Source organism: Rhyacophila brunnea, unplaced genomic scaffold (assembly GCF_057557595.1).
Source record: "Rhyacophila brunnea isolate RB1 unplaced genomic scaffold, BYU_Rbru_1.0 scaffold_13, whole genome shotgun sequence".
NCBI classification, from domain to species: Eukaryota; Metazoa; Arthropoda; class Insecta; order Trichoptera; family Rhyacophilidae; genus Rhyacophila; species Rhyacophila brunnea.
In genome coordinates, this window is record NW_028232785.1 from 6,049,321 (window position 1) to 6,072,134 (window position 22,814).

A 22,814-nucleotide genomic window follows, 5' to 3' on the forward strand; every position below is an offset into this window, starting at 1 on the left:
TGCTCTAAAAAGTCACAAAATGCTTCACACGGAAGTGATTGCTGATCAAAGTCAGGAATTTAATAAATACAAGGTAAGTTCATATTATAGAGGCTCGCAAATTGGTAATCTTAAATTGTATAAAAAGACATAAAAACTATATTAATGCAGTGTGTTTTTAAGATGCTTGCTTCTATGCAATATCTGCTCATATAAAATGCTTGCAACTTAGTCATCATGAATGACACATACTCATGTCGTAGGTATATATCAATTCGTTTAGCCCGAAAAGTCGATCATCACCAGAACTTCTTGGCGATATTATCACAGTTCAGGTTCTTTGATAATAATTAATGTTGCACGGGAAAATGTTTTTTTCACTCATTCTCTGCCTTCGAAATATTCTGTGGAAACCATTAACCTACCTATTTAAATGTTTAAAAAATAAACAATGCTCCATGGCACCCACGATGGCCAAGAGACTTATTTTATTGGTAGCGCAATAATACTTCAATAAAATGACAATTACGAAATATTTATCATAACGAAAATCATACATAAATGAATGCCTACTGAAAATTATGGGTTTACGTAGCGTATTGATTTATACTTTTCCACTTATTAAAAACGCGGATTTAGGGACATTGTAAGTATATTTCGCTTGACAAGTAACAATTATTTATTAATAACATTTGTAAACGCATGCTTTGGCGCAAAAAAGTGGCTAATCGTATTTAGAGGTGACGTTTAAGGCTCAAGGGTAGGTTACCAACTGACCGTACCTACACTCGATCCATCGTCCGCCCAGAAACAGATAATGGTAACTTTTTTTTGTTTGTTTCGCTGTGAATCCTGGTCTAGCTTTGACTCGTTTACAGTTACATTAATATTATCATTATATTCCCAACTCTGTCGATTGGAGGATTTTTGATGGGGGATTTAGGCATTATGATATTTGGTATCACTACTTACTTATTGTTTTTAGGTTAGGTAAGTAATATTTGGATTGTTATCAGTTTGACAGATCGTCAATAATTTGCTTCGTGTAATTCCGGTCTTGTGGTCCGGGGACCGATAATCCTTTCTTAAAAGCTATATTTTGATATCTGACTAATGCGTCAATGACATTGAGCTACTTTACGAGCTGCTTGTTGGCGAATTTACAATCTGCCTGTAAAGTCGCCCAGTGTCAGTGCCAGAGTTACCTATTTTAACAGAATTGACATCGGGAGTTTATTAATTAAATGTTTAATTAACAATACGGCATCTTAAAGAGATCGACAATCATCGCGGGAGCTCTGGCAGACAGACGGTCTAGCCTTCGCCTCCCGGATATCAAGTCCCGAACTTTTTTTTTCTACCTTTTCTTTTAACTGAGACCTTGTGAGGTCTGAGAAGCAGACCTCGGTTTCCTGACTATTATTTCTAGGGCTGGGTCTTGTGAGTACATTAATGCCCTTTCCCGCATGTAATCTAGCTAAGTATTGAGCTGTTGAATTTACATTTACCTTCGCTTTTCAAACAAGTCTTTCGAGGAAAAACAGTTAAGAAAAACCCTCTTCCGAATAGTGTCCTGATGGGTCCAACAAACAAAAAGTTAATCCTTTAGCGGGATGTTCGGCATGAAATTATGATCGTGTGTGGATCATTTTATAACATCAAAGATGTTCGCCAAGCCCCGAACAATGGGCTCACAGCATGTTTTATAATTTAAGATACTTTATGTTGCTACCCTTACTGGCGAACAAAATGATTTGGCGCAGCCTTTATTAATATCTTTATATATTACAAGATTAATTAATATAAATAATATTATTCTATAACAATACCTCCAAGTACAGTTTTGGCACAAACTAAATTTTTATCAACCAGGAATAAATCCATACTTATGTCAACTTTAATCGCTATATATCAATACCATAATCATCATTAGCAGATGTCGATCCATCACAGCATGAAGGCCTCCCCTTGCCTCCTTCTCTCTTCTCTTCTCTGGAATCAGTACCATTTTAATTATAAACAAAACTAACCCCTCATACTAAAATAATGGCGTTTGAAAGTTATTTGTGTGTTTTCCAGTTGCCTGATATAAACCTTGCTGGTCTACAGTTTGAGACAGATACTCAATTAGTTGATTTGAGGGACGAGTTTAAAGAAGATACACAATGCCAAATCAAATACGAAGATTCACAACCGGGTTGCTCATATTCCGAATGCAAGCCAGTAGAACAGGTAAGAACGTTTATAATTTGAATAATTGATTTATTACTATGTAATTATAATTATGATAGAGTATACCCCGTATACACGTGCATAGATTTACTGCTGACAGTACATATGAGGCGTCTAGTTCCAAAAAGCGATAAGTCCACATTTGGTCAAAAGCGAGAAAAAAATACGCACGTGTTCTTTGTATTTTACACAATATGTATTGATCTATAAATTCCAAAACGCGACATAAACCTACGAAAAAAAATATTTTAAGTCTCGATTTATTACAAAAAGCGCCAAGTCCGTGTTTCATAATATTTAAAGCTTGGTTGATTTCGCGTGTGTTTAAGTCAACCAGTAAGGGAACGTTCGATATTGATTAGGGCGTCGCCCACGCTGGAGCATCTGGTAAACTCATGACAGTGCCACGGAAATATGTGGAATAAATTAAAAAGTGAGATACAAGTAGCGCTAGGTCCAATTTTATTTTGCCTATATTTATTACATTTAACAGTTTATCGGCTGAAACAAATTGCCTTTTGGTTTTAATTTGAGCTTGAAACATAAAAACGTGTTTTCCCAAAAATATTGAATTGTGGAGTTGTCGCTTTTTGTAATTAGACGCCTCATATTATCGCGGTCCAAACAAGAAAATGGACGTGTTAACAGGTATTATCGTGCAAGATTGCATGCAATTTATTCGTACTTGCATGGTGGTGCGTATGCGCAGTAAAACGGCAATGGCGAACCTACCGGAAGAAATACGAACTACACCCAACAGAATATTTTGACGTCTACCGATTATCTAAGAACGTGTCCAAATGACAACATAAGACAGAAAGGTATATCATGGGAATCGAGTCAGTTGTCACGAAATTAGCGATTTAATGTAATACCTGCCATAAAATACAAAGTCTCGAACGTCTTATATAATAATTGAATAATAAATACCATCTTTAACGAGTGTAGTTATGTGCATTGGTTAAAAATTCATCTCTAAAATAAGATAAGTGATAGCATCGCTCACCCTACTTTGTCATAGACTAAGATTATGGAAAACTAATGGTCAAACGACTATTCATTATTAAACGATATTTAATAGTATTATTCCAAATTAACGAAATATTGACACAAAAATTAATATTTTCCACTGGGTATATAAATTTTGTGTTTCGGTACCAAATAACAATTCCCACACCATACCAGATTTTCTCCAATATGTAGTCGTACTGGTAGTTAAGTCACGTGGAATTCTGAACTATGAGCGGAATGCAGAAACATTTGTCCCATAAAAACCATAACGAAGCAAAAGTGACAGTTTGTTTTCACTTACCAAAATGGAGGGAAATGATACTTAGTTAAGATCATTTCTATTGAAAATAATACCATATTTAAAAATTCTCTTTCCTATAGTTTAGGTAAATTATTTTTCAATTGTTAAACGATGACAAAAATATGACAACTGCATTTCATAAATGCAATAACTATAAATATATCGACTACCTCATGGAATAACACACTAACTCTAAATTATCAACTTTTCAGGAGAGCAAAAAAACCATTCAAAAAAATCTGTAGCAAAAGCCGATTATTGTGTGCAAATATTATTTAAATTATAATTTATATCTTTAAGTAGCGAATCATTTAAGCAGACAATCAACTTTCGCATGACATTAATTTAGGAAATAACACCCTAAATGTGTTTTTCCACGTTCAGTTTGACAACTTAAATATTACATCTAGATTTGGTGTGATTTCTCCCGTTTATATTTTTAGAGGGTGTAGGATATCTATACTTGGTATGTTTTTCCACGTAATTATTATTTTTTTCATAAAAAAAGTACCACGTAACTTGAGATGGTGTTTTTTTCCATGCTAATTCTGAACGATAATCTTAAATATCTTGACTTAGAGAGATTTTTGTTTTGAATTTTACGAGGTATGACATACTATGTGCGCTTAGTATTGTTTTTTCTCGATGATATTTGATTAAACTAAAAATATTTTTAGATATTTTGATGGAATATGCGGAGATTTTTTAATTAAACAATATTTTATCGCAATAAAATCTATTTTAACCATTCAGTCAATTTCAGGTAATTGTTTTACAGAGCATAATATTATATAAAGATAATTTCAAAAGGTACTAAATGAATATTTCACTCAACATAATAATGATTGATAGTACAGGTTAAAAAAAATATAGGATAGATAGTTACCTATGTATTTTACGTAAATTACGTTTGCCTTGCAGCATTATCAAGTACATATGTACCTACATGGATAATAATTATAAACGTTATGTAAATAAATCTTCTTTCATAATATTAAGTGTGTGAAAACTATTAACTAACATACAACTGTATTCATAAAATTAGATTTAAAATATTTAAAAATATTACTTATTAGACTTATACAGCTACTTATTTCTATCGCACCTCGCTTAGCTGTTTGTAGATGCCAAAGATAACAATAGCCATCCTTGCTAACACTATCATAAACAGTGAGATTGTAGATGGCATATTTTCTTTTATAATCAAGACTCATACTTCATTTTCTGACACAGTTAAAACTTTTTGTAAATCACAGCATGCTATAACAGTTGTAATGCGATTTTATGTTGCACGATTTATATCAACCTGTTTCATCTCTCTCGAACGTTTTGTAAATAATAAATGTTGCTGATAATCACTATCCAGTTATTGTTTCCGTTCCTGGTCAGACGAATTGCAAATAAAACACTTTTCACACAGGTCCTTTTTAGGGCGAAAAAAGAATAGGTTGAAATACGTGAAAAATATGTCTTTATATTGGCGTTCAGTAGCAATTGGAAACTGATCATTTTTTATTCCAAACCATATGCTATATTGGCGAAACATTTTCACCATATTCAAATTCTCGTCTAAATATTCTTTTATTGTTTTTTTCTAACATACTGGGATTATTTTTTAGGTAAAATATTTTTATATTCAATTACACTATTTTTTGTTGCTTCATTGAGTGGATGAGGACGGTTGTTGTGCCTGCCTCGACTATCCAATAGCAATTCTGACTTAATTTTTTTTAAAGCAATAACCACCCACATATTATTTGGAATTGAAAGCGTTTGTAAAAACATAGTTTTACACACTTTTATTATTTCATTATTGCATGGCAAATTATAAATAAGTGCTTTTGAACGTCTTGAAGAAACTGGTAGTTTTTGGGTTATATTTTGTACTGACTTGACATATCGTAAGATAGAATATTTGAATGAATATTTGAATACCATGGAAGCACCGTGTATAAATTCTTGCCGACATTATAATCCCATTGTCTCATGATTGCCGATTATCCAAAATGAATCAAAACTAACTTGACGTTCGGATTTACTCATTTTTGGGGCACATTTGAATCGGCAAGAATTTTTACACGGTGCTTCCATGGTATTCAAATATTCATTCAAATATTCTTCACCCGAATTGAATAATTTGTCGGCTTTCTTCCTTTTCCACAAGTTTTAAATTACAGCTCTCTTCTTTTTTCGATACAGGTGTGTCAATGGTGGAAATACTCTGTACAGATTCACTAGATAAGGACAACGTCTTGTCTGGTGATGTGATGTCTATAAGTGCATTAGTGTTGTCCAAAGGTGGCAAAGTACTCAGACAGAAGTATAATGTTATTATGCTCTGAAGTATAGCCATATATTTCATTCTGTGTAAGATCTGCTGGAGATTTCGTAATTTCTTCGATCAAATCATCAATCATTCCGAAATCTTCTCCAAATATTGGTGTCACTTTTGGCACACTGGAAGAACAGCTAAATTAGACTAGATTAATAAAGCTACATATTATTTACCTTTATTGTTTCGATCCTTTATTTTATTAGTCTCTTGAGCTAATTGTAATATTCGCCGAGATCTAGTTAGAGACATATTAACTAAATGGAATAGTACATAAGTTAAATCCATTTGAATTTAAATTCAAAATCCATCAAGTACCTACCATCGGTCGATAGTATTAATATTAAAATTAGTCACTTGTTCACAATAAAAAAAATATTACAACTTTACTGTCACAAAAGCAATTAGCGATAATGAAAGTAAGTGCGATTCATTACAAAGGATAATGATTTGTCAATACAGTGTTGTTCTATGTTGATAAAGGCGAGAGTTTAAGGTAAAAGTTGAATTAGTGTCATATTCCACGGTGAAATCATAGTTAAATGATACACTAAAACGATTTGTGTAGGGAGCATGTATAATTTTATATGTAGGTGCATTTTTTTAGCTACTAATAAATCATTCCGTAACATTATTTATTTTTTTATGTATCTAATAATTAGATAGCTACTATTAACATTTTTTAATGTCATTTTACTCTCACTTCGTTATTTATTGCCGTCTGAAGATGCTGAAATGGTTTTTCTAGGTTTCTACCAAAGAATTTTTCACGAGGGATCACGTTCCAAATAGGAGTCAACAGTCTTCACCTTTTGGAATCAAAGAGAGAACGATACAGTATTCTTCAGAAGTGACGATAGATGAACAAAACCTTAAGCAAGAAATATCAGAATTAAATACTCCGAAGGAACTTCGACTTATTCTGAGAAGAGTAATACATTTCTCGCGCAATTTAATTTGCAGTATTTGCAACGCAGTTTTTAGTTGCAGAAGGTCTCTGAAAAGTCATATGATGGTTCACGCAGGAATGAAAGTTGATCAAGGTCAAGACAGTGTATTTTCGCAACCTAATCATCTGAAAGCACATGCAATGACAAGGACCGGTGGAAAACCTTATAAATGCGATGTTTGTTCATATAGAGGCTCGCGACTTAGCAATCTTAAAGAACATAAAATGACACATAGTGGTGAAAAACCTTATGAATGCAATGTGTGTTCATTTAGATCTCCGACCGCTAGAGGTCTTAGAAAACATAAAATGACACACACTGGTGAAAAACCTTATAAATGCATTGTATGTTCATTTAGATCTTCGCATCTTGATTGTCTTAAAATGCATAAAATGACGCATACTGGTGAAAAACCTTATAAATGCAATTTGTGTCCACAGAGATGCTCGACACTTAAAGGTTTAAACCAACATAAAATGACACATTCTGGTGAAAAACCTTTTCAATGCAATATATGTTCACGTAGATTCTCTCAACGTTGTGGTCTTAGTAGACATAAAAGGACGCATACTGGTGAAAAACCCTATAACTGCAATTTGTGTTCATTTAGGTGCGCGCAGACAAGTACTCTTAATACTCATAAACTAACACACAATGGTGAAAAACCTTTTAAATGCAATGTGTGTTCATATAGAAGCGTGAGACTCCGCGAACTTAAAAACCATAAAATGACACATACTGGTGAAAAACCTTATGAATGCAATGTATGTTCATACAGATGCGTGACACTTCGTAGTCTTAAAAGTCATAAAATAAAACATTCTGGTGAAATGCTTTTTAAATGCAATGACTGTTCATATAGATGCTCGCAACTTTGCAATCTTAAAAAACATATAAGGACACATACTGGTGAAAAACATTATGAATGCAATGTATGTTCATATAGATGCATGTCACTTCGTAGTTTTAAAAGACATAAAATTACACATACTGGTGAAAAGCCTTTTAAATGCAATGAATGTTCATATAGAAGCTCGCAACTTTGCCATCTTAAAAGACATAAAAATACACACACAAGTGAAAAACCTTAGTGTTTACGACTTCGAAGTCTTATAAAAAATAAAATGTAGGATTATAGTGAACATCTTTATAAATGCATTGTATTACTATAGAGATCATCGCTTAATTATTGCCTATGTTTTAAAAAGATACTTATTGTACGTAGAACGCTGATACTAATAAAAAAATTGAGTTTAGAAATGAGAATCAAAAAAAATATTATAACAGCTCGTGAGACATGGCATCTTACCAAACTTCAAAGACCTGGACTTTTAGGTTTGAGAATCGATATCTTCGTAGAATCTTAGTTGTACATTGGTACGACCACATTAAAAACGCTCCAGTTCGTAAGCGGACACGACCGTCCTCGGTGATTAAAGTTATCACAAGGAGATGCTTCATATGGATGGAAACAATTGAAAATACTGCAGGTTCAAAGTGAAGAATGTGGATTTACTGTGAATATACTTGATATGAATATGCATATGGTTATGGAGGGTATTTACGTACTGTTGTGTCCCTCGGGGAGGGAGGCAAAGTAAACCGGTAGGTAGCTTGTGTTGACAGGAACCTGATTTGGCGTGATGGTATTACATTTCCTTCGTTTCCTTACCAAAGACAAGACTTCTGTGCGACTCCTGATGTAATAAATCAAATCAAATTTATTTATTTTACATATAATCTATGCGTAATATGCATATTACGTACTATCTACGTAACAAATTATAAATTCAAAGCGTTCACGACATGTCATTAAATAAGTGTTAATAATTTTTAAAAATAATAATAAAGAGAAGTGTGAGTTAATAATACATTAAGTAATAAAATAAGAAAATTAATTACAAAAATAACAAAATAAAAGTAGATGGAAGCACACAGAGTGAACTTTGATAGACCCTATCTTAAAAACTTAACAACGTTCTCCTAAACTCACTCTCACGTAAGTGGAATATATCAATATCCGAAGCGATTTTATTAAACATGGTTGTTGCCCTCCCAATTGGCAGTTTAGTTCTGCACCGTGGGAGAACAAACAACGGATGCCCTCGATTCCTAAGGTAATTATCAGAGACACAAGCCAACACCACAAAGAATGCAGAGTTCACATTTACGCCGCGCATAAGTGAAAAAATATCTAGCTAAATAAAGATTCCTTCTAAATTTTAAGCTACAGTATGTAAGCATCCCTAAGAGAAAATCAGTCGGATAGTATCCATGCAGCCGAAAGTAAAGGAGTCTTAAAAAATTCTTTTGGACTCCACCATAAGGCCGTACTTCAACTGATGCGGGGCCCAAACGATAGACCAACTCTCAAGTCTGCTTAGCACAGATGTTACGTTTAGAGGCCATCGTCTAGAAAGTAACCGTCAATTTACCTTCAAGGGTGTAGATTTAGACTAGATGGTGAGAATATGATTGGGAAACAATATGTTTTCACGGAAGTTAAAACATAAAGTTTATTCAATCGGAAATGTGGGACAGAATATACGCGTTACAATGACAAGGGCGCATGTTGCGTGTCCCCTTTTATAAATAGTTTAGTGATTACATTTTAATTAGTTTCTTGACGTCTCTCGTATGATCTGGTGTAAGTACATTGACGAATGACTTCTAACGCCCTTTACACTTTTGTTTATTAATTTAAGAATATTATATAAGAAAGTGTATCATTGGGTCTATTATACACTTATCGACTGCTTAAGTGATAAAGTGATAGATATTATTAATTGAGTTAGCATGTACTTGGTAGAATTTCATTTTAAAAGAAATGAAAATATAAATAATATTTAATTCTACAGGTTTTTTAAAAATCGCATACCATCAATGATAAAATAACGCCAGAATGTTTGCATATATGTAACAAAGGTCTAAAATTAAATTTACTTGAAAATTTGGTAATTAATCGCGAATTATTCAAAAGTAATCACATAATTAATGAAAATTTGGTAATACATTCGTTGCCACTATTAAATATAATTTAAGCACAGGAACAACAATTATACCAATAATATTTTAATTGATTAATAATGTCAAGAAATAAACAAAGCACTTGAGCACTGTACTTTCGATAAATTTTGTAATTTTGATATCCATTAAAAACCCACTTAGGGTTTTCAAATAATTAATAATATTACAGTACAGTACAAATTCATAATATTGTTTGAACGAATAAGAGAATGTATTCTGTCTCTATCTATGCATATAGTATTTAAGCAAAGGCAAACGATATATCTGAATAGCAATGGCGAAGGGTGGAGGTAGGCTGTTAAGATTCGCTATACATAGTGCACACTAAACTTTGTTAGTCATATGTATTTGTTTTTATGGAACTATGACTACAATTTACAGATGGTGTTAGTTAGTTTTTAAAAATCAATTAAACCCTGCCTAAACGAAACCATAATAGATTTGGTCTAATTTGGGCGATACGACAAAATTGTGCACACTTTTTCATTCATAATTATTTGTTTTCGTTGTATTACAACTACATATTGTCGGTTCATTTTTTTAATTCATTAAGCCCTGCGTAAACCAAACTATAATAAATAAAAAATATTATTCTATCTATAAAATACTCAAAGTTATGCATGATTTAATTACATAATTTTAAATATTTTATACATAGACATGTATTTTTTGACTATTATCTATTATGGCTTGGTTTCTCAGGTTTAATTGTATTTTAAAATCTAACCAACACTATCTGTAAATTGTAGTCTTATTTCAATGAAAAAAAATTATGTATGCCTGAAAAAGTTTACTGTGCACTATTTATGGCGGATCCTAACAGCCTACCTCCACCCTTCGCCACTGCTGAATAGTCTTGATAATGGTGTTACAACCGAAATAGCTATTGACAAACCTTTTTAAAAAAACCTGTAGAATTTAATATTAATCCTATTTTCATTTCTTTTTGTGAAAGATATTATCAAACTTAGGGTAGGTTTATATCAAAGTATTAGCACTTATTGTAACAATTATTACAATACGTTAGTTGTATTATTGCAATAAGTGCTATATTTTAACAGCAGCAAGAGAGAGAGAGAGTGAGTTGCAATAAACGTAACGATTATTGCAACAATTACAATAAGTGCTATCGATATGTACAGAATATAACCACATAATTTGTTTTTATTAAATAAATCAATAAAACAATGCAGTTGGGAATGGGACGACTGGCCTCCGGATAATTGGACGCTACACTATCGTAGACACGTATACAGAACGTAGACGAGGTATTTTAATCAGTTTATAGCTACTACTTAGTAGTTTGAATTCAGTTACTCTTAACATAATGTATTCTTTATCGCGGATTGAGAATTACCATGACAAAAGCTTTATATAAAATAAAAACTCTTTTTTCGTTGGAACTTAAACATACGCACGATTAAATTAATGTTTACGTCTGCATATTTACATTCTTATCAACTATTAAATCATTGAAATAATATTGAATATATTTTTTTAAAGTACCTATAAGTACCTATCGTCTATTTATTTTAGAATTCCGTGGCGTCTAGTTGTCCGGTGCCTAATCGTCTTAGACCCAATGCAGTTCCACCATGAATTGACAGGTTATCAAAATAAAAGCAATTGTATCATATAACATGGTTATAGTTTATTAACCCTTCTAACTTGTAAAGTTTTGTAGGTATAATATACCTTCATAATTAATAGTACGTAATGTGATGAAATTTATGATATAATTGTTACAGAAGAGACCACATTTTGTATTGATCTTAAATGCGGATATAACAATGTTATTCTCTAGCCCAGCGCTGTCCAATTGGTAGCTCGCGGGCCAAATGTGGCCCGCTAAAAAAAAATTGCGGCTGCACAGCAAATTTTTCATCAAACACTGGGGAGCAAAGCTTTTCAGAATTAATATTTGACCTGCAATGTCCGGTGAAAGAAAATATAAAATTGTGTTCAGAATAACCATCATACAATTTGATGACCTTAAGCTGAGTATTAATTTATTCATTCAATATCGATATTAGATCTGTTGATCCTAAATATCTATTGGAATTCTGCGACTTTCAGGCTGAAACATTTATTGCATCTAGTGGAGCAACTGGAATAGAAGTGTTCAAACTTTTGGTTATAGAAAAATACCAAAAAATTAGAGATTTTGGAATTCAAATCATTTCTATGTTCGGAAGTACGTATATCTGCAAGCGTGCCTTCTCTGACATGAAATACATAAAATCAAAACATAGAAACAGCTTGAAAGACTCCACGCTTAAAAATATAATTAGACTTGCCACAACAAATGTTGATATTGACATGAAAGAAATTGTTGCTCAACAACTAAGGCCACAATGCTTCCATTAACTCGTCCCACTTATAAGTACGTATAAGTTATTCTATGTTTTGTAAATGTAATTAATATTATTGTTTTTTTATTATTTCTAGTTGTGTTATTTTTGATTTTTTTTTTGTATAAAAAAATAACTTTTGAATTGACATTAACTGACTTTTCATTTACCTATACTCTATGGCCCCAAAATGTTTGCTGAAGAAAAAATGGCCCGCGGCCTAAAAGAATTTGGACAGCGCTGCTCTAGCCGAACCAAATTCATTAATTGTGTATGCATTCACATATTTGTGAGGCTGTTATAATCGTCCCGAAAGTGGAATTAACAATTTTATTTTTGAAACTACGATCCATCTTATCTGTTCGTGAAACATTATATATTGTATAATTGAAATAAAAGTGAAATTAATAAATTGCGTTTTATTTCGAATGATAATTATATTATAATACATTTGCAAATGAATTATTGACAGTTAACACCAAGACATTACGTAAGTTCAACAATACAAATATTATTAATTATATGAACAATCTATCTGGGACAACAAGTGTCTATGGATGGATGTATATTTGATGAAATTGGTCGCAGAGTAAAGCTAGGGTGGAGTGCTTTTGGTCGCCTGAATAATGTCTTCAAAAGTGACCTTCCACTCTGCCTAAAGCGCAGTGTTCAACCAGTGTGTGCTTCCCGTGAACACATATGCGCGTGAAACATGGACCCTAAGTAAAAGAGAGATCCAGAAAATTAGAGTAGCACAACGTGGTATGGAGAGGTGCATGCTGGGCATAACGTGAAAGTACAAAAAGAGGAATGAATGGCTGAGGAAGCAGACAAGGGTTTGCGATGTAAGAGAGTTCATTAAAAGCCTTCAATGGAGATGGGCTGGACACATAGCTCGAAGAAGAGACAATCGTTGGACAAATCTAGTCATCCAGTGGTATCTAAGAAGTACAAAACGTCCGCATGGTAGACCTAGACGCCGCTGGATCGATGAAATGACAAAATTCTGCGGAAGTACGTAGCAACGCAATGCACAGGACCGAGAGAAGTGGAAGCAGCTTGAAGACGTCTTTATCCAGCAGTGGATAGATTCAGGCTGATGATGATGATACGGACAATTTTCAACATCCGAGGCTTATGCAAATATGGGTATTTATTCATGAACACTATTTTTTAGTCAACATAGTTTATGACGTTGAAATGTGAAAGATTTTGACAGATCAAAATTTTAGGTTTGTAAGTGTTTTTCTTTTGAGAATATTTTCTATAAATTGTAGAAAGTTGCACAACGTGGTATCGAGAGTTACATGCTGGGACAAAAAGAGGAATGGGTGGATAAGGAAATATACAACGGTTTGCGATGTAATAAATTTCGCTAAAAACTTCAAATAGAAATGGGCCGGACACATAAATCAAAGAAAAGACAATTGCTAGACAAATATAGTCATCCAGTGGTATCCAAGGGGTACAAAACATCTGCAAAGTAGACCTAGAGGCAGTGCTGCCATTTTTTTTATGCTGATTTTAGTACAAAAGCGTAAAATTTTTTGTCTTGTAGCCAAATATACGGCGTAAAACTATAGTATTATACATTTTTCGCAGAATTAAAATCACAGTATTGTACTATAATTATAGTACGATTGGCATCACTGCCTAGAGGCTGCTGAATCGATAAAATGATTAAGTTCTGAGAAAGTACGTGAAAACAAAACGCACAGGACCGAGAGATGTTGAATCACCTTGGAGATGCCTTCATCTAGCAGTGGATTGATTCAAGGTGATGATTAGAATTAAAATGCACCTGAATTTTGTTGGCATCATGCTACGATATTTTACAATCGGAAGTTACATTAAACTCGGAATGAGTAATCAACTTTTAAGAACGTCCATACATTAATGAGTGTTTTCAACAGGATGAGTGTTTTTGTGTGATTTCATTTGGCTAGATTTTCGGCATGAAAAAGTGCATTTATCACACTTAAAAGGATTTTCAATAGAATGCGTCATTATGTGCTTTTTCATTCTATTCGATGTTATACACGAGTAATCACATTTAACGCATTTGAAAGGCTTTTCGCGTAAATGAGACATTTTGTGTACTTTCAAACTGTTAGACTGTATGCACGAGTAATCGCAACTATTACATTTAAATGGCTTTTCACCGGAATGTGTCATTCTGTGTAGTTTCATGCTATGTGATGTAATACATGAGTAATCACATTTTTCGCATTTAAATGGCTTTTTACCAGAATGCGTCATTTTGTGTATTTTTAAGCTATTTAAAGTTATACATGAATAATCACAATTGTCGCATTTAAATGGTCTTTCACCAGAATGAGTCATTTTGTGTACTCTCAAACCACTGTACTGTATACACGAGTAATCGCATGTATCACATTTAAATGGTTTTTCACCAGAATGGATCATCTTGTGTATCTTCATACTATGTGATGTTTTACATGAATAATCACATTGTTCACATTTGAATAAACTTTTACCAGAATGCGTCATTTGATGTATTTTCATACTATTTGATGTTATACATGAGTAATCGCATTGGCCGCATTTGAATGGCCGTTCATTAGAATGAGTCATTTTGTGTATTTTCAAGCTACAGGACTGTATACACGAGTAATTACATACATCACATTGAAATGGCTTCTCACCAGAATGCGTCAATTTGTGCAATTTTATGGAATTGGAGGTTATACACGAGTAATCACAAAGAGCACATTTAAATCGCTTTTTTCCAGAATGCGTCATTTTATGTAGTGTCATACTACCTGATGTTATACATGAGTAGTCACATTGGTCGCATTTAAATGGTTTTTCACCGGAATGAGTCATTTTGTGTATTTTCAAACTGCTTGATTGTCTACACGAATATTTGCATATATTACACTTAAATGGCTTTTCACCAGAATGCGTCATTTTGTGTAATTTTAAGTTACTTGATGTTATACACGAGTAATTACATTGATCGCATTTAAATGGCTTTTCAACAGAATGATTCTTTTTGTGAAGTTTCATGGAACCAGATCGAATGCTAAAATAATTACACTCATTACATTTGTATGGCTGTATACTTGAAAGCCTCCCTTCCGTCATATCTTTTTTATTTACAGGTACTAATAATTCAGTGATGTTAGGCTTTATTTGATTACACTTAGCAGTGGAACTGCTGGCGTCTATATCAGTAATTGTTTCATTTACTCCGAGTTCTTCTTTTATGTCATGTTTATCAATCTGTATTTCATCGTATGGCTCTTGTACACCTGAGATTTTCTTTGAATATTTGAGACCAGCAATGTCAGTCAATGCAGACGTTGCAGGAATAAACTACAAGAAAATTGAGTATTTCATTACAGTCCAGAAAAAAATTAGAAAATATTTTTAAAGAATTAAACACTCTAAAGGCGAATGATTTATGAATGATGTCATGTAATGATGAGTATATTCAGCCGTGTCTGGAAACGTGTACGTATGCAGTTCGCCGTTTCATACTTTACCGGAAATAATATATGGTCGTATACTAAAGACCATCCAACCTATTCGGGTCGTATAGTACTGAGATAAAACTAATGTCTAAATAGCCGATATACTGCATAATTCTTTAGGTTAGGTTTTCATTCTTGAATTCATGAATTTTGCTAAAATCAGCTATGAAAATTGAATTAATGTTCATATTGAATCTAATAAAATTAGAAAACGTATAGTATACGGTCATCTCTTTCCGATAAGAAAGCTCACGGTGAACTGTGCTACGGTGAAATGTTTACGAACAGTTTACATGTAACGATATTGTTATGTTTAAAATAAACTTCACGTACAATATTAATTAATTCAACTGGTCACACCGACTTGTCTTTGAACGAGCTATCTTCGCGAGTCGTGTGGACTAATTTGGCGCTGTTGGAATTTCCGGAGTCAACGGCATGTTGCGTGGTGGGATATAAGGAACATGGCTTTTTGATTCTGTCTGCCGTCTAGTACAGTCGTACTCCGTTTGAGTTTACCCAACATTAATCATAGACGTCACTTAAAGGAGCACGATGCAGCCGCCGTGTCTGGAGCCTCTGATCGTTCCAATTTGGGTATTTTAAAACTTTTATTTGATTCACCATTCTTCCAATGTTCTTTTCAAACTTAGCTGCTTGTATTTAAATTTAGTATTTCAAATTTCAGTATCGAGCCGCTTAATAACTTTTTAATATATTCTAAATTATTGTCTTTGCGATAATATAGTTTCTGTCAAGTATATAAATCGCTCTTTTATTTATTATTCTCAATTCTATATTCCACACTATTAAATATTTATTATCTTTCACGGTCGTAAGATCGTGTGGCGTCCATAAATTTATTATGTACATTATAAACCATAGATTGCACGTGCCTTCAGCATTGTAATTTCTTTTTTTTGTAATTCACTTTATAGTTGTCAGTTGCAAGGTTTCTGACGGATTGCGGAGTTTCAGCTTGGAAAAGATCAGGTAACTTACGGCCCTTGTCTCACTTGTCTCATGCTCTTTACTATTACGTTACCTTCTATTCTTTGCAATTGTGACGTCAAAGATCACAAGTACAAAATATTAATATATCAATATTTAGCAAGGAATATGTCAATTAATTTTATTTTTATATCGGATGATATTGTTTTACCACTAATCTTGCTTTAGATTATATCGTAAGCGTTCAGATTATAGATGACAGGACAGTTAACAAAGTGCTTGTAGGCAATAGTTAGACATTGTATATCATATCATATATAGTAAAACATCTGTATCAGAGATGATCAATTCGAATTATACATATTCCGCTGACGACAAAATAATATAACTCAACCGTCGTAGACTAGTGCGTAAGGCGCTGGGCTTTCATCCGGGGGCCCAGAGTTCGATCATGATGAGGGAACAATAATTAACATATTTATATAATTTTCTTAATGGCTAGGTTTTTGCGACTGTTTCTCTTATATTAATAAAACACTACTACTGTCATTGGGCATGTCGTGGGCATTTCACACCAAGAGAAGGCGCACCAAAGCTAGATATTGGTGCATACAAGTTTGATACGGTCGACAGTTTCATATACCTTGGTTCTATTGTAACTCGACATAATGATATTACAGAAGAAATCAACAAGAGCATCATGTCTGCGAATAAATTCTACTTTGGCATGTTAAGACATTTTAAGTCCCGCATACTATCTCGCCGAACTAAAAGCACTCTTTACAAGATACTTGTAAAACCAGTGCTCGCCTACGCATCGGAAACCTGGACATTAACTCTGCGAAATGAACGAGATCTGAACATTTTTGAAAGAAAAATTCTCCGCCGTATATATGGACCGATCAGGAACGGCACTAATTGGAGAAGATATAATGCTGAGCTCTACGGGTTGTACGAAGATTGCAGCGCTGTTCAATCAATTCAGATAAGGAGGCTACGTTGACTAGGTCATGTGCACCGTATGAATGACAATAAACCGGCAAAGAGAGTGATGTCCAGCAATCCAATAGGGCGTAGAAGAAGAGGCAGGCCCAAGATTCGCTGGTTGGATGGAGCTGCCAGTGACTGCCGTATTCTGGGGGTACCGAATTGGAAAGCGGCCACACTGGATAGGGACAGGTGGAGGGAGCTGTTGGAGGAGGCCAAAACTCATAACGGGTTGTCGCGCCCTTGATGATGATTACTGTCATTGGGCCTTATAAGTTGTTATACAAACTCAACATACCTTAAAAAAATAATGTTTATAATAAACGTAGGGAAGGTCAATACCTTACCATCCGCGTGACTTAATTTCTAATTACAATGTATCTTGCAACATAATATTGTTGAAATAGCAAAACAAGCGATTTATTTGAATCAATCAATTTTTAACAGAAAGATAATTTAGCAAAAATAATTCAATAATTATATTTATCAATTATTTATAATTTACAAAACGATTTATCATGATATGCACAAAAATTGTTTATATGAAAATCAACTCTGCCTAATTATTAAAAACTGCTTAATTGTTCAAATTAAAATTTATTATTTTCAAACGAGCCATGCATTACACAATAAACCTAATAAGCATGATTATCAAAATATCCAAATAGTGATAGCAGCATTTTCTATTGTATCGAATCTGTATAAAACACTCAGTAGAAGAAAGCAAAATAGTCAGTCAGTTATCAAAGATTTAACCGTAATGTTATCGTTCGCTCCGCCTGATCGACTTCGCAATTCGTCAGAACGCATAACCGTGATTTCACCCAGCTAAATTATAATCTGTAAACGTACCTGTAATAATTAAATTAATATTTATTTGGAAGGAGATAATACAACCAGGGTTCATTTCATTCACGCGTCACTCTTCTTATTATTGGAGTCAAACCAACCTACCCTGCCTGTTCCCTATTTCATCTCCCTCTAAATAAATAAAACATTATAATGGTAACAGGTATAATATGTACCTGTTTTACTGGTTTGTATTCCGAATAGGAACATCCAGGTTGAGGATCTTCATAATTGATTTGCTGCACAGAGTCTTTAACGAATTCGTTCTTGAAAACAGTCTGTTCTGAATCACATCCAGATTTAATGATGCCAAGATACAGTTCAGGGCTCTAAAAAAAACAATAGATACTGTTAGCGGAATCTATATCATAAAATTCATGCATGACTAATCCAAATAAAACATAAATAATTACAATATTAAAAGAACTTTTTATATACATACCACGTTTTTAAATTTTCTGTTGAATAATAATATAAACTTGACAATGCTATGTATTATTAAAAACTTTTTAATGTACTTGATAGAAATACTGAATAAATATAGAATACTGCAATGTCATTTTGACATTTCATATTAATTTCATTAGGAACGCACGTATACATTGATAATTTAGATGCTAGGACCCTTTAGCAAACCAATTATAATGTTTTACTTAATACGAATTTTTTCCAAATAACTTTCCATACAAAATAGAATTAACTGAAAATGAATTCAATTCTGCTTAAAGATGGTTAAGAGCATGACCTCCACATTTTGAAGTGGGCCCCCAGGCTAGGATTTTGGCGGGCCACCCTACTTATCGCTAAGGATAAAGGCAGTGTGACGCTCTATAGTAGCGCTTTTAGTGTCTTTTGATTATTTTAATAAGTCCATTTGAATTATGAGGTTGTCGCGTATCGATAAGTATACAATTAAAAATTATATCATACAACCACACAAGTTGAAATAATAATAGTATTGAAGGAAAATGGCTCCGCAGGCGATTTTTTAAAACTATTATAGCAAATTTGTGACGTGTGTTTATCTCACTTATTTGGTCAACTCGCCATGCTGGCCCCCTCCTGAGTTTGGGCCCCCAGGCTAGAGCCCTGTCAGTCCCCCCTTTGTGGGGGCCATGGCTAAAAGTATTAAAGGAATGCATTGACTCAACTCATCAGTAACAACTAAATTACGTATTCATGGAATGATCTTAGAGTGTGTTGCTAACTTAGAATATGTATTTAGGTTATTCCCATATTTGACGATGGTAAATGAGGGTATCTTTCTTAATCAGCAGATATCTTATAGTCCTATGCCATCATGGCCCCCACAAAGGTGGGACTGACAGGGCTCTAGCCTGGGGGCCCGGGCTCAGGAAGAGCCCGGCGTGGCGAGTCGACCAGATAAGTGATATAAACACAAATGACAAACAAAATTTTTAATAGTAATAGTAAAAAAAAGTCGCCTGCGGTGCTATTTTTCTTCAATAATGTTATTATTTAAAATTACGTGGTTCTACGACACAATTTTTAAATGTCTATCATTACTCGACAGCTCCATAATTCAAATAGATTTATTAAAATATACAAAAAACACTAAATATACACATTAACTTCACCGATTTGGAAAACGCTTCTAAAGAGCATCACACTGCCTTTATCTTTAGCGATAGGTAGGAGGCCCGCCCAAGATCCTAGCCTGGGGGCCCTCTTCAGGATGTGGGGCCCATGTATGCCATACAGGGTCTCCAGGATCGAACCAGGTTGTTATCTCACAAAAAATAATGTGATTTTCTCAATTCTGAGTGTTTCTGTGATGTTTTTGCCACTGCAATTGAAACCTTGGTATGTCAACGATTGTTAGACATCGATAATTTACGCCAAAATGTAATAATTTTACTTTTAATAATAACTACCTACTTTAATCTACTTTATTTTATTTATTTATTTAGAAATAGAGTATACGGCATTACGGCGATTGGCCAATGCGCCATAATATATAATAAATACAAAATTATTAAAATGTCTTAATTACAAAATAAATAACAACTAATATAACAAGAAAGTAGAAGAGACAGCATGTGTTTCTTCTTTCGACCATGTCCGATTCTAATAAGATCATATGGGCTTCCACAGAGTAGAGGTTTGTATTAACAGATTTTTTTTTCTTTACGAATGTCAGCCACTTCCTCAACCTATTAGGTCCATACCCTGACAGACACAAATTGAAAAACAATATGTATAGGTACTTGCCAGACCCAGGATTCGAACCTGGGAAACACGGCGTTATAGTCCAACGCTTTGTTTCCACTGTGTGTTTATGTAAATATTAAAGAAACATAATAAATACAATTATAAATTTAACCTATTTAACATTATATAGTTATTAAAAAATACATCAACCTTTTTTTAGTCGGCAATGGTCTGGTGGATTTAATATCCTGGATCAAAGTTTGAGAAACTAACCTCGACAGTTCTGCTGTCATCGTCAGCATTCTCTTGCTTTATGCAAATGTTAGCGGCCGGGGTTTGTTGATGCAATAATGGTACATCAAACGATACGTCATGCCGGTCTCCATCGCCGTTGTATTCATCTATTTCGCATTTTACATCCATTTTACGTATTTAAAGCAAAAATGTGTCATGGAGTATGTATCGTCAGAAAATTTTATGTAGGTACAGTATCAAAAATGTCAATAACTTACTCAAGGCACAACACAAGATGGCGCTACTCAAGTCCATAGTGTTGAGATACGGCAGAAACAGTGTTGCCGTTGAAACAATATTAATTATTATTACATTTCGGCAAAACTCTCAAAAAATAAATATTACAGACTTACGAAATTCTAATGCCCTTTTTTAATGGTAGATAGATACCTTTTTCAACAAAAATGCTTACCGGTGAATAATCCAAAAAAATTAATTGAACTTGAAAATATTAAAGTCAAGAACTTTTTTTTTTGTTTTTTGTTCACCTTTTTATCGGCCCGCCCTTTTTTCTTCTATTAGAAAATAATAATAAATTATAATAGTAGCTACTTTTGACTTGTTTTTAATGCCCAAGTTATTATCTTTATAATAAAAATACGGCATTTTTTCCAATAATTAATTCCAAATTATTAAATAATTGTGACCATATTGAAGTCAATCATACAAAATTATAAGGACTTAAGTAGGTACCTACCACAAATAATAATAATACTACCTACCTACCAATAATATAATAAATTAGGTATAGTAAGGTTGTCATTATATATTATAATAATGAAAGGAGTTTTACCTACCAATAAAACTCTTATTATTCATGTTGACTTTGAAGTCCTTGAGATAGGGTTTGCTCTTTCTTCTTCGCGTGAGGTTATATTCTACTAATTTATTTTCCTTTTTCTTTTCGTTGGTCATTCTCCCCTTTTTATTTACTGGTCATACCCGCTTGCCTTTTTTATGTAGGGAGTTTGGCATTCCTTTGTTTTCATTATGATATGGCTCAAGGAACCAGGTAGAAGTTACCTGGACTTCAAAGTCAACATGAATAATAAGAGTTTTATTGGTAGGTAAAACTCCTTTCATTATTCGAATTTGACTTTGAAGTCCTTGAGATATCTGTTTGTTATCACCTGGTGTTGGGTATGCCAAATTCCTGTATGTGACAATGATTCATTGACGAGGTATAGACCATCGTGACTTTCAATGTATATAGTTTAATAGAGAAGTTAATGGGTTCTTTTCCCCTTCTGATAGTGGTGTGTCCATCGTTCTCTGGTAGTTGTCGTGAAATGTCGACACTACGCCAGTTACCTCTCTTTAAGATATCATCTATTGGGTATATTTACTGTTTAAGGAAGCCACCACTGAGCGGACACTGCCTGGTGGTTCTTGTACACCTGCTTCCAACAGTAATGACCTTATTCAATTCCCTATAACTGTCCTGGTGGCTAGTTTTGGTGGTTCTTTTGAAGATATAAATAATTCCGAAATATCCTTCCTCTCTCCTTGGGTTTGACATGCAGACGTGTTTCCGTAACCAGAATACTGGGTCGATGTTTTGACACGTGGAAGCGCTTAGCTTCCATTCCGATTGACGATGCTTGGCGGTATCTGTCTTTGCGCAAAACATTGGCCATACAATTATGTGATCACCTTTATCCACTAATCCATTGTCTACTATTACTGAGTAGTGTGAGGTCATGAACCCTTCGTCCCGATGCGAGAAGCAGCCGAGTAGGTAGCTGTCCTACGAGACATTTCGAAAAGGTTGTACTCCACCGGTGTTGTTTTCCTAAGATGATCTACCACTCGTCCTGGATCCCAAACCGGTGGTTTGACAGGTTTCGTTTTGTGTACCGAAATTGCTTGTAACATATTGTG

At 33.8% G+C, this 22,814-nt stretch overlaps 2 protein-coding genes across 4 annotated transcripts in view; one reads left to right on the top strand and one right to left on the bottom strand.

Moving 5' to 3' along the window:
- LOC147076245 (RNA polymerase-associated protein CTR9 homolog) overlaps positions 1–22,814 on the top strand; it is a 578,712-nt gene that overhangs the window by 440,512 nt on the left and 115,386 nt on the right. The gene's annotated exons all lie outside the window — the stretch shown is intronic.
- Positions 1,845–21,191, bottom strand: LOC147076265 (uncharacterized). Of its 3 annotated transcripts, none has more exons than XM_085941222.1 (3): positions 20,913–21,191; positions 18,644–18,796; positions 1,845–1,971 (listed from the first exon to the last, which is right to left on the bottom strand). In XM_085941222.1, exons 1-3 carry the CDS (start codon positions 21,060–21,062, stop codon positions 1,927–1,929), a joined length of 348 nt encoding a protein of 115 aa, XP_085797348.1. In that variant the 5' UTR covers positions 21,063–21,191; the 3' UTR covers positions 1,845–1,926. The 3 variants fall into 3 exon arrangements, with proteins under 3 accessions (XP_085797348.1, XP_085797346.1, XP_085797347.1); XM_085941220.1 differs by lacking the exon at positions 1,845–1,971 and adding an exon at positions 12,590–15,522; XM_085941221.1 differs by lacking the exon at positions 1,845–1,971 and adding an exon at positions 12,753–12,902.